The 16970-nt window shown below is 42.1% G+C and overlaps 1 protein-coding gene across 1 annotated transcript in view; it reads left to right on the top strand.

The window, feature by feature from the left end:
- The window catches only part of VAV3 (vav guanine nucleotide exchange factor 3), a 364578-nt gene extending 359176 nt beyond the window's left edge, over window positions 1-5402 (top strand). The window contains exons 26-27 of the mRNA XM_044238799.1: window positions 2317-2468; window positions 3110-5402. Coding sequence (XP_044094734.1) covers window positions 2317-2468; window positions 3110-3151 — 194 coding nt within the window. The 3' untranslated portion in view covers window positions 3152-5402. The remainder of the gene's footprint in view (window positions 1-2316; window positions 2469-3109) is intronic.
- The last annotated feature ends 11568 nt before the right edge of the window (window positions 5403-16970 follow it).

Below are 16970 nucleotides of genomic sequence, written 5' to 3'. Positions count from 1 at the left end.
GATAGGGGAGAAGTGGGTAAAAGCGAAGCTTGAGATTCCAACTTTGATGTGACTGTTTCCTTATGATTATAGACAAGCAAATAGATGTGTTGAGATATTTTTTTTGCCATTACCTAAATGCTCTTTTGCTTCTCTCTTTTTCTTTCTTTCTCTAAGCCCCTTCTTTGTTCTGTGGGTTTTCTTTTGTAACTCCTCCAGACTACAGCTTTGTTCCCCCTTCTTCCACTCCTTTCTGGTCAGGTACTGCTTTACTGCTTTTATATGTCTTTTCCACTTGCTTCTGTTTGCAAACAAAATATTTTGACTTCTGTGTATGGCTTCTCGTATAGATGCATCTTCTCACAAGTAGTTCCTAGAGTCACATTCCCACTGTGTAGTTTCCTCTTTTCTGTCAAAAAGTCATTGCCTGTCATGACATCTCACTCCTCTGGTCTTGTGTGTGTGCTCATTTTATGTATTTCCACCATTTTTTTTTAATCTGTTGGGGGAGAGGTTGGAAAGGGTTAAGGCTGAAAATACAAAGGGGGATGGACCACTCTACTAAAATCACTAGTTTTCTTGAGGCTCAGAAACTGTAGTTGAGGAAAGCCAATGTTTACATAGTTCCATTAATAAAATAAACAGAACTGAAACCCCAAATTTGTGTCCAACTCGAAAAGTGAAGTTCATGTCGCGTAGGAGGATGAACAGTGCCCATCAGCTTGTGTACAGACATTCTGCTCTTGATTTCTGTCCTGAGCCTGAGAACTTGATGGCTGTTTACGTGCCTTGTAGGGGAGTACATTATAGCTAGGTCAAGTATGTTTTCTTACAGATTTTTTAAACATTAACCTGTAAGTCCCAGTGGAATCATAACCTCTAGTCCCAAAAGAATTTAGACATCAGCTAGCAGAGACCTTTCATTTTATAGATAAGAAATGTGTGACCTCGAGTGTTAGAGAGACCTATGCAAGGGCGCACATTTACGTTGATGATTGGTTTTTCCATCGCGGGGGTGTTTTTATGGGCACCGACTCTGAGAGTAACACCCCAGTAATGGGACAGTTTTCAGTAAGAAAACCATTAAAGTGGTTTGTGTCCGAACAGTAAAATAAAATGACCTATTTTTACTCCCTTTACAGTTCTGAAATCTAGAGCATTGCTCTTCGTTTATCTCATGATAGACACCTGGAGACTCAAAAATTTTAACTGTCATGGCAAAGCTCTGAGTGATAGGCCAGTGATCCCTGTCTCCAAGGGGGCAGGCCCTTTCAGGCTAACAGCAGTCGTAACCACGGCTGCCTGGGCACTGGGAACTGTTAAAAATATAGATGCGTGGCATTTCCCATTTGTTTCTTTTTTCTTATACTTCCGTTCCTCTGCCATTGAAGGTTTATAAAGTCCAACCATTCCCAGGTGAATGATTCTCAGAATCACTGCACATATAATTGAAAACATTTTATAACCCCAAGGAGCAACAGGTAGAGAAGTTAGTATGAAATGTGTCACAGAACACGAGAGAAGAACAAGCGTACAGCTTGAACAGTTTTTCTTTCGGGGCAGGGTGGGTTAGGACAGGGAGTAACTCTAGCTCTTTGGCTCTTCTCCTACCGTAAAACAGATCTGAATATAGCAAATGAACACTCTGACATCTTGTGTTAGAGTACATTTTTTCAGCAAAGTTTTCTATACCTACAGTATTTGTTTGAAAGAAAGAGGACAAATTGATGGTGTTTATGCATCCTTCCAGTGAAACATGAAATCCTTTATAAAACAACAACTGAGTTTGTCCCCAAATAGTTTTAACCACCCCCCTCCAAAAAAGGCTGATCGGGGGGGAGGAAGAGCCATTTAGCTAGAAGTAACGGCATGGATTCAAGAGGAGAATTTCAGAGCAAAACCTTTGGTTGTTTTGAGTCTCCATTGAAATTATAAGGTAAAAATGTAAAGCTTTTACCTGCTAGGGTCTCGTTAGAAATGGATTACTGTGCCATCAATAGGAAATTTATGCTAGTTATTTTAGATTCTATCTCGACTTGCACTGTAATTTAGATATTAACTTTTTTTTTTTTCCACAAACACTAGCCTCTGTTTTGAGGTCTTTGTGAAGAATGAAGCAGAACCGTGGTTCTTGAAACGTTATGAAGGGAACTTGACTACTGCACGTGACCGAATTGAAACAGCACTTGTGCTGCTTTCAAGGTCCTCCGCCACCATCACTAGTGTGTAGTGAAATCACGGCCGTGCATTTTGATAGCATCTAGCACACTCATCTGCACAGGCTCTGGTGGGTGTGAAACCACGAGTCAGTTCTTACTCGCCATCGTCTCTTTACAGTGCTAAGTCCGAAAGTGCTGGGCATTGCCATCGCGCGGTATGACTTCTGTGCCAGAGACATGCGAGAGTTGTCCTTGCTGAAGGGAGACGTGGTGAAGATTTACACGAAGATGAGTGCGAACGGCTGGTGGAGAGGAGAAGTCAACGGCAGGGTGAGCTGACCTTCTCGAGGAGCTCATGCGGGTGAAGGAAGGGGACCTAGCAGTCGCTGGCGCCCCATGTGGGGGCCTTCACCCCACAGAGCCAGGCCTCTGGAGCACAGTGGGGATCCTCCCTGAAAACAGGCACTCAAGAAAAATATGTTGAAGGAATATGATGGTGACATAAATAAAGTTCACCTGGGCAAGTTTGATGGCTTCCTGTTTGGAAAAGGATTGAGGAACATTTCAGTTCTTTTTAGTCCATAAGCTTCAGAGTATAAATTTTATGTGGACAACAGAATATTTATAAGAGGCTGCTGATCTAAATTGGAAAGAATGGGACCTAACACCTCTGTCTTTGTATCCTGTTCTGTAGCAGAAACGGGAAGCGTTAAGTAGGAGAGCTCTTATTACACTTAATTTACATATTTGTTTGTGTGACCAGATTAGAACACTGTGTTGGCTTATTTTATTCCTCTGTCTCTATCACTTTTGCTATCAGGCTTCTAGAGCAGTTAAATCATTCCTCCTACAGTGGCCATAAAACCTCAGCTTAATCGGGGTGTTATAAAAACGAAATGCTCTGTTTGTAGAACCCTCTGGAATGCCAGATGCAAAGTCATGTTGCTACGGTGGCTGCTTTTCTTTTTTAGGTGGGCTGGTTTCCATCCACGTACGTGGAAGAGGATGAATAAATTGCACTCCAGCGTCGTACCCGGCACCAGAAATCTCAGAGAAGGGATACGTAGAAGCCTGCACAGCATTGTGAATTGACTGAAGTGTTTAAAAAGCCACATTTCTGGCTATTCAACCTCCTCCCTCCTCTTCCCCTCCTAAGTCTTAATGCTGGGATTTCTAAAGATGCTGGTACTGACAGATTAATGGCTTGCCTCGAGCTGTGCAAGAAACAGCCTGCCAGTCTGTCATTGTCGGGGACCAGGGCAGAGCCCAAAGCTTCTTTTCCCAAAAGAGCCCTGCAAACACATTGACTCATGTTGCTTTTTACTCCGTGTGGTCAGACACCATGAATGCCAGCTATTGGTAAATGGGGAACACATATTTACTTTCTTCTCACGTGCCACTTACCAGAATTTTGGATGGTACAAAGAAGCAGAAGTTTCATTTTGCTTTTCCCAGCATGAGGAAAAATTCGAGTTTTGCTCTTTGGGCAGCTCACGGGAAAGGTCCAACACTACTCCTGTCTTTGATTGCCTCACAAGGTGACTCACTGCCTGACAGACACTTTTACCCCCAGATGTGACTCGTGATAAACTAGAAGAGGCAAATGCTCAGGTTCGCTTCATAAGTGACGTATCCCAGAGGGCTTTAATTATTCATTTGATGTTCTGATTATATTTGCAAACTTCTTTTTGAAAAAAACATACATAAAAGCAAGCGTCTTCATATTAAATTTTCACAACCTTCATGATTTCGTAGGGTTATTTTGGAAATGTGTGCTTGATGAAATAATCTGGGTTGGGTATGTTCTAGGTAGTTTCAAGTAACTTGGTAAGGTGATGTTGTTTACAGAAACAGATCAAGGGCTATCATTGAGAATAATCATTTTATAGAATCGACATCTATGAACAAAGGCCTTCCCACCTGTCCCAACACCTGACCCCATAGCCCCTGCCCAGAAAAAAGAAAAAAAAAAAAAAAAAGAACCTGGTACATATCTGCTGAATCTCACATTTTCCTGGACTATTTACAGTAGCACAAATAACTTTGCTAAGGATCTTGTAAGGGAAACACAGCTGGGTCCTTTATGCATTTCTGGGACAGGAGGGCCACTAAGCCTTTCCTGGTCTTACTCACTGTGGGCTCCCGGCTTTCACTAAGTCTTTCCCATCTGCTGGCCCTTTTGGGATATGCGCTAACTGGTAGGAATATCAGTTTTGCAGTGCACTTATTTGACCAAGATTTTACTTTTTATGTGAGAAGTTTAAATATGTTCTTCCTGGGATATACAGAGTCCTCAGTCAAGGCAGTCAAGTTAAGACATTAACTTGGCCTTTTCCTGATGAAATATTTTCTTCAGAGCAGAAGTCTCCTTCTGACACAATTCAGAGAGTGTTTCATGTTTGAAGACAACAAAGCCAAAACATTAGAAGCATTAACCTACTAGAGCCAAACCAAGAACATATGGTTCTGAAATTTTAAGATCATCTCTGACGTATGAGGTAGGTGTGGCCTGCCCTCTCCCCGACGCACCTTAATTCTATAACTCAATGTTGAGTAGACACATACCCCTTCAGAGACCTTTGTGAGCTAGGACTTCTCAAAAGATAGATTCAGGACCTTTACCTCAGAATTATGTAAACTGTGATCACGTTGTAGAAAAGTTATTATTTGCTAAAACCAGTTAAGTTTTTGTATATGTGTAAATGATCACAAAAGTGAATTTTATAAAATGTTCTGTATAGTCAAGTGGTACCCTCAAGGTGTTCTCTTGGAGTGGATTCTTTCCTGTGAAGTCTTATCTGCAACTCTGTATCTCGGGAATGTTTTGTCTGTTACTGCCAGCCACATGTCGTTGTGGAGAAAGTCGCGTCCCACAAATCGAAATGCTCCTGTGTACAGTACTATAGTGTGTACTGTTTACTTCATTGTTATTTTAGCCAATAGACACCTCCCCCTTACAAGCGGTGTTTGGTCTTCTCGTTGCACTTCATGGACCTAGGGGCTTCCTAGCAGAGGACTTTAGGCCCCTTTTCATGACATTACCGATTACATCTTTGTCTATGTTTAATACTTTGTATTGGAAATTTTAAATGCTGCGGATTTGTGTAGATTTCTAATACCAAAGATGGAAGTAAATGTTGTTTTCTGTATGCTTTGTCTTGCCGGTAAGCAGCCATTGTGTAATATGGTGAGTTAGAGTGGTATTTTACTTTGTAATATTTTGTAAATATGTCGATACAATAAATAGTTACTACTTGCATTAAATTGGTTTCTTGAGAGTTGAAGAGCTTTCTGTGAACAATTCCATAATTCAGCATATACAAACCTCATAATAAACATGGGTATAAAAGCCCTAATTCTATTTAGATTTAGTTCGGGATTGCTGCCTCAGTTATGAACAGTGACCTAGAAGATATGCTTGGTGGTCACATATAATATCCCCTGACCTGTTTGCTATGTGTAGCACACTGTTCTAAATGCTTTCTGGGGACTAACTTACAACAACGCCAGAAGGTAGAACCCAACATCATTGCCGTGTTTCAGATGAAGACACTGAGGCATCACGAGAGGTTTGCAACTTGGCCCAGATCGCACAGCTGGTAAGTGTGGGGACTGGGGTTCTGACTTAGACAGTCTGGCTTCAGAGCCTGAAGAGCCACTACAACACTGTATAAAGCAAAAGAGAGGGATGTTTTTAAGATCACATAGCTAAGAAGAAGCTGTTTGATGCAAGATAACAGTTTATAAACAATTGGAGATGAACACGATTCAGGAACATTTGCCTGCTCTTGCCTCATAGAAGAAAACCACAACAGATATTTCCTACAAAGACTGTGTCAGAGATTGAACTTTTTCTGTCTTGATTCAAATTTTGCCCAGAAAATAATGAACTGCTAAAGCAGAAAGATCCGGAGGCAAGTTTCCTTGGGCAGAGCAGACCTGAGGATTGGCAGCAGGCTGGCTCAGAAAAGGGTGGAATCCTGTTCCCTCTAAGGGTCAGGAAAGCCTCATTTCCCAGGAGTAGACAGTAGCTTGAGCTCACCAGCACAACAGCACTCGGAAATACAAAATCCCCTATTTCCTTATGGTGTAGTGGGTTATCCAGCCCTACTCCCTTCCCTTGAAGAACCTATGCCTTTGATGTCTCTGTTTTATCCCTTCTCTTTGACATTTAACATTAATGTGACTTTTAGACCTTGGATCAAATCATTGCGATCCTCACCACCACTGAGGACTCCCTCTTAATGTATTAGTTAACATGGGAATACATGCTTTATAACATTCCAGTGTATTTTGTCTTCCATCCGGGAATTGAAGTAAACCACATAGATAATTAGTCCCCAGGACTATCTGACAGCAGTACAGAAGAGCCGTAAGAGCTTGGCCCCAGATAGCAAGACCACACATGTGGGTCCGTATCCCGTCCAGGCCATGCGAGGCCTCAGCCAATCAGGATAACAAAGGCATGTGTTTCAGAGAATGGTTGTGACAGCGTGTCTGACATAGCCTGAACCATTTTTGTCATCATTATCATCACTCTTGTCAATTGGATTTGCTGACAAATTTGGGTGGTTGCCATATTAATCTTTGAATTCCTTTAGCATAATTCAGACTTCTCTATTGGATTAAGGAGTAGAACTCCGCAGACCTTATTAGTCTATCTAGGAAGCAAATTCAGCCATTTGATGTCACAGGAAGACTGGGAGTTCTAGCCTCCGTCAGATCTAGGTTCAAACCCCAGCTTTGCTATCGACTTTTCTGAAGTCAATTTTCTCTTCTATAATAAAGGGATAATTTTAAGTGTCTGAGGGGCTTGTAAGAAAGATAAACGGTAACATGAAAGAGATGCCCAGGAAAGAGCCTGGTATATGATGGGTACTCAAGAAGTGATACCCTTCCCTTAATGAACTATAAAATACTCGGGAATCAAGTTATATATACTTGCAGCTTTTATTTTGAATACTAGAGCTAATGCTTTGTTTCTTAGACATGGTTTAAGTTTGAGCACTCAAATTACAGATGGAATAAAATGTATATCTTCAGGAAGATTAATCTGCAAACCCACAAACAATCTCAGAAGTTGAGTTTAACAGCTCCACGTTATTTTCACTAGGAAAACGGAGTTTTCACCCAGCTCATAATCATTTAGACTCAATCCATTAGTCACCTCATTTTTCACTGAAAATAGTTTTACAGGATTGGATGGATTCTGATTAGGAACATTATGCCATCACGTCTTGCAGACTTTGGAAGGTACCTTATTGCAAGTAATGGACAAGTCCTAGAAAGAAAGTAAAAAAGGGATCTTATCTCTAGTTAGATGCTACAACTTTCTGTCAGAAAATTCTAGAGTTTCTAGGCACAATTCAACTTGGGTAACTCAGCTGTTGAGAGACCTCAGTGCAGAAATAGAATGTACACAAAATTTCCTCATGCCCTGTGTTTTAATAGACATCAGGGTCCATGTTGAGTCCTGAGCTGGGGGAAGGTGAGCTCCAGAATAGCCGATGTGTCCAACCCATCGACCACTTCCAAAGCCTTGTCCCCTCTCCCCAGGCCAAGTGAGTCTGGGCAAAGCACAGAAGATCTTCATCTCTGAAAATGAAGAGGTTAACTGGTTGAATTCTGTTACTTCCATTTTAGCTCCACAGTTTTGTGAAATTCTGGGGTTTTTTTCCCTCATGGTTCAGAATAAATTCAAAGCCTTTATCAAAACGTGCAACTTTTAAAATAGACCAGCACTAACCATACAAGTCAAATCTGGTTGTATTGACAAGTAACTGCATAATCATGTCGTGGCTGTAAGTGGTACGAGGGCGACTCCGTGGGTGTACCTTATCCATGCTGGTGTCAAGGGACTGTCTGTAGAGTGGATTCTCGTGTGGGGACTTGTGGGCATCAATTCGAGATTCTGTGGTCCAACTGCTAAGCGACTGTTGGACTTGGAAATGGTGGAGTCTCATGTGATGGTTTCCACTGAACCTCAGAAACCACAGCCACTCACAAGACCATTGGAGATTGGCCAGTTCGTGGCTGGTGACATGACACCACCTTTCTCAGAATTGCTTGCATCACCCCAACCCCTCTGCCACAGCCACAGTATGTTCGAGTTACTACTGCGGCATGCCCACAGGGGGCAGACATACAAGTGGGCTACCTGTAATCTAGATTTGCCTCCTGCCACTAACGCACAGTAAACAGAAACCTCCCTCCCCGCATTTGCAGTCTGCAGCCCGCAAGATCCTTTCAGACTTCAGTGCATCAGACTTGGAGCAGTACCCGAAAGGCAGGTAGGTTGGTCTTGTTCTCTGTCCATTTTAGAGATGAGAAGACTGAGGCTTGCCAGGTTAGATTGATGGGAGGCCCTCAGGCTGAAAGTCTTGGCAAAGTAAAGACTCAAAGCCAGGTCTCCTGGGTCCAAACCAAATAAATGCTCTTCACTCTCCTCTGTGAAACGGCGATGCATAGGAGCTTCTGAGATTTCAAAATCATTTCTGCAATTCCTAGGGCCTTACTTTCTAGAATCATTCAGGGAATCTGTACTGTGGGCAGCTGCTGAGATCCTAGGCCAGGTGGAAACGTGGCTGGGTCACCACCCTTGCACCTCTCCCTTGCTGTCGGCGTGTACCGATGAGATTGAAATCTGTCCTTTTTTTTTTTCATTTAAGATTTTACTTTTTTTTTTTTTAAGATTTTATTTATTTATTTGACAGAGAGAAATCACAAGTAGACGGAGAGGCAGGCAGAGAGAGAGAGAGAGGGAAGCAGGCTCCCTGCTGAGCAGAGAGCCCGATGCGGGACTCGATCCCAGGACCCTGAGATCATGACCTGAGCCAAAGGCAGTGGCTTAACCCACTGAGCCACCCAGGTGCCCCTAAGATTTTACTTTTGACAAATCTCTACACCCAATGTAGGGCTCAAACCCACAATCCCAAGATCAAGAGTCCTATGCTCCACTGGCTGAGCCAGCCAGGTGCCCCTCAATTGTATCAACCTAATAATGACTCAAGAGTGGGATCAGAGAATGTTTTTGAGTTTAGTGATCTGAATGGTCTCTCCTCAGAAAGGGGAGAGTTTTGTTGTTGTTTTACTTTGTTTTCAGTGATAATTTTGAGATGTCTTCTTTTCCTAATTGGATATTCTATTTTAGTACTTGTATGTCTAGGTAGTATATTAGGTGTTTGGTATATCTAATTTATCTCATGTAACCCTTCTAAGAATTCATTAAACACTGGTATTACCCATCTTAGTCATGAAAACTCTAATCCTGACTGAAGGAATATTGTACATTAGGGCTGAATATTAAGACACTTTGACCTGTTTTACTGTTGTATTTGACCTTTTTTGTCTAAGAAGCAATAGGGACTAAGGGTTAAGGCCTCACAAGGCCTTAGAACCAGACTATCTGGCTCTACCACTTACTAGCTGTATGATGTTGGGCAAGTTGCTTATGCTGCTTGTTTCTCTATAGTTAAGAATGGGGTGACAATAGCACCTTATTTCAAAGGGTTTTTATGAGGGTAAATGAAGTAATATGTAGAAACAAGAGAGTTTTAAATTTGCATCTGGGCCACCATTTTTAATTAGATTTTTAATATAACACCTATAAAAATAACTGTTCCAGATTTTAAAAGTTAACTCAGACATGAAAAACAAAATCTCTTTTGTATGTATATTGGCCTTTGGAAGAAGCACGTTGAGTTGATTCCTCACATTAACAATGCTTTAAGAATGATGTGTTTGGAGCACTAATCAACCACAATGCAGAGTGTATTATCTACTGCTATGTAACAAACTACTCCCACAGGTAGCAGCCAAGGACAACAAACGTTTCTTTTCCCAGGCATCGGAGTTGATTCTTTGGGTATTTGGGCGCAGGATCTCCGGTGAGGCTTCCATCACAATGTCCGCTGCAGTCTTCTCATGGTTCCACTGGGAGAGAATCTGCTTCCAAGCTCGGTCATGGCAGCCTCTCCACAACATGGCAGCAAGCTTCTCCCAGAATAAGCCAGCCAAGAGTGCGAGACCAAGAACACTCGAGGTGAAAACTAGTCTCTTTATAACTTAATCTCAGAAGTGAAAGCCCATCGAGTATGTTCTACTCTGTTCTTTAGAAGTGAAGTACTAAACCCAGCTCACACCCAAGGGGAGGGACTTTATAAGGCATAAATTCCAGGAGGAAAGGCTCATTGGGGGCCATACTAGTGGCTGCTTACCATAGCTGAGTAAATGGAAAGATTATTTAAGCCAAATACGTGGTCCATCTAAAGGGCTCGGGTTAGTTTGGAGAAAATTAGTTGAATAAAATTGAGTTCTTGGTAAAAAGATTTCCTGACGATTTCTTAAAATCAATATTTACTGTGTTTCAAGTTCTACAGAGAATACAGGGGTGCTTAAGAGAGTGAAGTCTCCTTAGAGGAGCTCATTTTGTTTATCTTTTCTTATTTAGGAAATGCCCTTCCTGAGGCTCAAAGTGTTGAGCTAGGGAAAGGGGGCTGGGGGGCACGGGGAGGTGGAAAAGGAGAGTTTTCAGACATGTAAGAGGTGGGCTCAGTCTCACAGAAACAGAAAAATGGAAGCAGCAACTAGGGATGTCTTGGAAGAAGCTGTTGAAAATTTTAATTTTTTTTTATTTTTAAATTTATTTTTAATTTATTTGACAGACAGAGATCACAAGTAGACAGAGAGGCAGGCAAAGAGGAAGGGAAGCAGGCTCCCTGCCGAGGACTCTGGGATCATGACCTGAGCCGAAGGCAGAGGCCTTAACCCACTGAGCCACCCAGGTGCTCCACTGAAAATTTTAAAATTATAAAATCCCCAGGAATCTGGCAAATCATTAGTTCATTCAACTAGAATGTTTTGAGCTCCTTGGACGTACTTCACCATTCTTAGGCTTTGAGGATATGGTAATCAACCTGACACAATTCTTACACTTGAGGAGCTGACTTGCTCACAGATGGTGACAAGCAATAAACAGATACACAAAATCCAGTATTGATAAGTGTTACTGGGTGGAAGGGAAGAGAGTTATTCTCTGGAGGGCAGTCAAGGAAATTATATTTGAGAAAAACTAAATTTAAGCGAGAAGGAAAAATATGTGGCTGGGGGCATGGTGGTGGGAGAAGAGCAGTCGGGTGAGGGGGTTGGAGAGAGTTACAAGGAAGGGAGAAAATGTCAGAGAAGGTGATTGGTCAGGTCTTGTGGTAAAGGAGGAGATGGAAGCCATTGGAAGGTTGGAGGCAGGGGCATGAAGTGATCCCATTTCTGTCTCAGAAAGCAAGCACTGAATGCCATGGACTGAGGTGGAGCTGAGACTTTGAAGTCAACCCTGTTTGCCATTTTTCTCCAAGAAGCGCCTGTCTTAGCTTGCTTGGGCTGCTCTAACAGAGTACCATTCACTCAGTAGCTTAAACAACGGAAACATACTGTCTTCTAGTTCTGGAGGCCAGAATTCCAAGATCGAGGTACTAGGAGGGCCGGGCTCCCTCAGAAAGTATGAGGGAAGAATGTGTCCCTGGGTCCTCTCTGAGCTTCTGGTGGTTCCTTGGGATGCACCGGAGAATGCTAATCTTCCCCTGGGTGTGTCCAAATTTCCCCTTTTTAGGTAAAGATACCAGTCATATTGGGTGAGGGTCTCCCCCCTTCTTCAGTATGACTTCACCGTAATGAGTGACATCTGAGACTCCCATTACCAAGTGAGGTCACGTTTTAGGTCTTGGGCCTAGAACTACAACATGTGAATCTGGTGGGGTATAGTTGGGGGGGGGGGCACAGTTCAGCCCATAATGACTCTCTTTCTTAGATTCTCAGATTATTAGAGAGATTTCCTAAAACATATAAAAGCTTCAGCAGAGGTTAGTAGGGAGAAGAGGCAGCATGGTGGGGGAGGAAAATGCCAGAGAGAGGCGGGCGCCCCATCGCTCCACAGAGCATGCCCAGACTCTGTGCTGCTCAGCCCAGCAGGGTGTAAAGGAAGGAAGAACTTTAGTAGAAATTGAAGTAGTTGCCAGTGGAAATAATACCACTTTTATCCATGTATTTTTCAGCTTCTCAGCATTCAGCCCCAAGTGAATTATCCCTCCTTTTTTTTTTTCTCCCTCACCCTCGGTGTCAGGATCACACATCTTCTCTCCAGGAGAGGAAGGTTCCTAAGCACTTTTGTGCGATGAGCTCATTAGGAACAAGCAACCTATTTAAGTGAATTAATGAAATACTCCAGAATTCTGTGCAAATTAAACCTGCATAAGATGAAGAAGGGAGGAAAAGAGTGCCGTGGTTTTGTAGAGAGGTGGGAAATGCCCTTGGTGTTTATTACACTTAATGATGAGATATTGTTGCCTGGGTGGTTTGAAGAAGAAAATTTACATTAACGATATTGACGAAATGAATCTACATTAGTATAAAAGAAATTGTTTTTCTTTACCTTTATTCAGTCTACTCCTATCACACTGTTTATTTTGCATTTTCCTTAAAATAACTGACATGATCCCATTTTTTCAGGTCTCCTACCTCAAAGATGGCATTTGCAAGTGGAACCTAAAGGAAAAAGGGGAGGGATAAAGCTTAAATTAACAACCCTGGAACAATGCCTTGGCTGCTCCACCATCAGTTCAAAGCTGCTGAGCAGGAAGACCCAAACACAATCTGGTGTGCTCTCTTGGGACTTCTGAGCACGGCCTGAAATACAATTAAAATGATGCAAAATGCCCAACTTGAACTTATAATCACATAAGTTATTTTTAAAACAATTAGCACTTCCGAAGTTCTGAAGATGTTAAAATTACATACAGTTTTTTCCAAGACAATTCTGTAATACGACTAACAGGGTGGGGGTAGTGGGAAGAGCCCAGGAGCGAGACTATGGCAAAGAAGCTTTTAGTCTTGCCTCCTTCCACTAATAAGGCAAGAAACTCTGAGTGGAACCTGTAACCTTCCTGAAGTTCAGTTTCTTCTTCCGTATGATGAAGGCATCCAAATTGATCATTGCTGTGTCTACTTCTGGTTTTCGCATTCTATCTTTCTGCATCAAGCCAGTCAGTGAAGATTTGGCCAGGGAATCAGATTGGTAAGTGTGACAGAGAACTGAGACTCCAACAAAATTGGAATGGACAGATTTAAAGGCAGAGACTTGAATCAGTTTCTTCTTATTCCTACTCCCTCCACTTCATTCCAAGTTAACTTCATGTCACCTAGACAATTGCAAGGGCCCCCATCTGTCATCCCTACTCCCATTCTTGCCCCCACCCAATCTTGTGATAATTTTATGTCATTTCCTTTCTCTTTTTAAAAAATATTTATTTATTTATTTGTTTGTTTGTTTGTTTATGAGGGTGTGAGAGTGGGGGGGAAGAGCAGAAGAGGGGCAAGCAGGCTCTGTGCTGATCTTGGAGACAGACACAGGGCTTGATCTCACAATCCCAAGATCATGACCCAAGCTGAAATTAAGAATCTGAGGCTCAACCAACCCACAGAGCCACCCAGGCATCACATCATTTCCTTCTTCAAAACTCTTCAACAGCTCCCTTCTATTCAGTGCATGTGTTGAGTACAGACCCATGTGCATGGGTGCTGGAGATATGTGGTGAATGAAACAGATAATCCCTGCTCTGATAGAGCCTACTTTACAGTGGCAGGAACGGGCAGGCAGACAGTAGACAAATACAGATGACATAAGATCAGGAAGCGATAAATACAATGAAGAAAATCAAAGCAGAGGAAGGAGACAGTAAGAGGAAAGTACTATGTCAGACATGGTAGCTGTGGAAGGCATCTCTGGGGAATATTTGAACAGAGATCTGAAGAAATGGGGAAAGGAGCTGTGTGGGTATCAGGGTAATAATGCACTGTAGGAAGAGCCTGTGTAGAATCCCGGGGCAAGGTGGGCTTGGTGTGGTACTTCCAAAAAACAGCATGTGGATCTGCGGTTCTAGAGCAGAGTGAGCAAGGGAAGGGCTGGAAGATGATAAGTTAGCTAACCATGGACCAAATCATCTAGGGCCTTCTGGATAATGGTAAGGGCTTTAGGTCTTACTTTGGGCAAAAACCAGTAGAAAGTTTTGGGCAGGGAAGTGACATGATCAGATTTTTTTTTCCTTGCTTCTTGGTGGAAGTTTTAAAACTTTTAAAGGGAGACAAGAGAGGAAGAAGAGAGTCCATAAAAGTGCTATTGTGTAACCTAGGTGAGACACAATAGTGTGTTGTACTGGGATGATGTCACAGGACACGTGAGAAGTATTGGGATTTCAGATATATTTTGAAGCCCTGCTGGCCTTGCCTATGGCTTGAATGTAGAATGATGAGAAAAAGAGAATCATTAAGGCTGATGTCAACATTTTTGGCTTAAATAGTGTTTAAGCCGTGTATCACACATGTGTTACATGGCTGTGTATGTGTGTGGTACATGGTTGTGATGTGTGTGTGTGATACATGGCTGGTGAAGGGTGAGCAGCTAATTTGGGAAAAGTGGCAATAAATCAACTATTCAGTCCTGGGTGTAGAAAGCTTAAGATGCCTGTTAGCCATCTAGGCACAAATGCTAGGTAGGCAGTTGGGTATGAGTCTGTAGTTAGAGGAGGGTTGGAGCAGGGTTTGGAGATAAGCAGCATATTTGAAGTCATGGGACTAAATGAGAGCCTCTTAACAAATGAGTGCAGGAGAAGCAAGCCAGTGACTAAGCCCTGGGACACTCCAGTGTTTACAGTTTGGGTGGAGGAGACTCCAGCAATGGAAATAAATCACAGAAGACCATCTACAAACTTTCCCCACCACACCTACCAATCTATGTACATCACCAACATCCTTCCTTCTTGTTGCTGCATGAACTGCCCATGCTCCTCTCCAGAGCCACCAATTCACTGACACAGGGAAACCCATTCCTCGTCTGTCCTCAAGAACATCATTTCAAGGTTTACTCCCTTTCCATGCTGCAAATTCAGACTTTATTTCTCTACCAGACCCTTCTTATCAGGATACAAGTAAGCTTCTCAAAAAAATAAATAAAAAGTAAAAGCCCTATTTTCTCCCATATTCCTTCTGACTGCTTTCCATTTTACGATCTCCTCTAGAGGAACATCCTTCAAAACAACTGGATAAAGTTGCTAACATTAATTCTTACTCTATTCTTCCTTGAACCTACTTCAATTCGACCTTAGACCTCAACATTCCACCAAAACCTTCTCCAAAAAAACTCCACATTGCCAAATCCAGAATCAACTTCTTGCAGCATTTAAACTGTTAGCCACAACTTTCTTCTTGCAATAATTATTTCACAAAGCTCCTAGAATACCATTCTTTCTTCTTTCCTTACCTACCTCACTAGCTGTTTCTTCCCAAACTAATCCATTCATCAAGTATTTAGTGCCTATTCTGTGCCTCCATTGTTCTTGCCACTAGAAATACAGCAGTGAACAAGCTAATGTCCTTTGTGTCATGGAGCATAGCACATTCTAGTAGGGAGAGATGGAGAATGATATTCTGGAAGCCAGATGAAGACAATGCTTCAAGAAGGAAGGCAGATTAGCGGCGCAAGTAATGGTAAGAGATTGAGTAAGATAAGGGCTGAAAATTAACCACGGACTTGGCTGTTGGGGGTCTGATGCTCATCCTGATATGAGTTTTAGTGAAGGAGCAAAATCAAATTGTTTGGAGCAAATTCCAGATAAAAGAGCAGGGGGAGGGAGAGGTGGTGGCAAGCATACTCTGCTCCTTTCAAAACATTTGGAGATGTATGTCTTAGTCTTCCTTCTCTCTAAAACATTTCCTTGTACATTTCATTTTTCAGGTCTCAGCTTAGATGTCATTTATCAGGAGAGTATTCTCTGACCGCCTAATCTAATTTGTTCTACCTCTGTCATTTTCTCTCTCAGGCCTATCTTATTTTCCATCACTACTCTATCATGTTTGTAAGTATAGATTTGAATATTTGAAATGTACTTAGGTCTGTCCCACTGTCCCACTATTCTTTAAGTTCCATTAAGACTGTTTTAAGCTTTACAAAATGAATGCCTAGGATGTTACTGGCACAATGTATTCGTTGTTTGTGAGAATGAATGAATGAACGAACGAATGAACCAACGAACGAAAAATTGGCTAACCGGCCTTCTTTCTCTGGGGGCAGCGCAGGATTGTGCCATGTCAATTTAGTGAGTATGGAACTACATTTCCCAGAAATGTCTTATTTCCCTTATGTCTGCAGAGTAGTGTTGGGCAAAACAAGAACTTGTGCAAAATTTGAAAAGCAGAAGTAAAGCAATAGTTACTACTCTCAGAAGGTCTTGCTGACAAATATGTAGAGAAAATTTCAGAAGTGCCCAGGGGGTTCTGCTTATCATTTCTTTTCTCCATTCTTTATCTAGTTCTCCTTTCTGGCTACTAGATCTGACTCCTTCCTTTAAAACCAGTGTTTGGCTGCTGATCCTTAGAGGTGGAACTACACAGTGGCCATGCTTCCTACAGACCTATCAACAAGCTTCCCCTTTGTGCCCCCAGTAGGGCTCTTAGAGTCTCCGCAAGCCTGGACTTGTCTACCTTATACCAATGTCTCAGGAGAACTAGTTTGTGACTTTATCTTTGTTCCTCCAACTCTTTTATAGATATAACTTCCCTAATATTTGCCATACTTGTGTAAGGTCTCAGTCTGTAATAAATCTCTTATCCAGTAACAATCATAATGGGTCTAATTTTCTGATTAACCGTTGGTAGTTAATTGGTTTTTTTTATTGGTTATTGATATTGATATTCATGGGCTCAGCCAAATGGAATTCTCTTCAAGGCTAATCTCACCATAGCCTGTGCTGAGTACTCAATCCCCCAGCAGCAGGGACCAGCCTCAAT

This window comes from Neovison vison, chromosome 2, assembly GCF_020171115.1.
Source record: "Neovison vison isolate M4711 chromosome 2, ASM_NN_V1, whole genome shotgun sequence".
In the NCBI taxonomy this organism is placed as follows: Eukaryota; Metazoa; Chordata; class Mammalia; order Carnivora; family Mustelidae; genus Neogale; species Neogale vison.
This window is presented reverse-complemented; position numbering and strand designations above follow the sequence as displayed.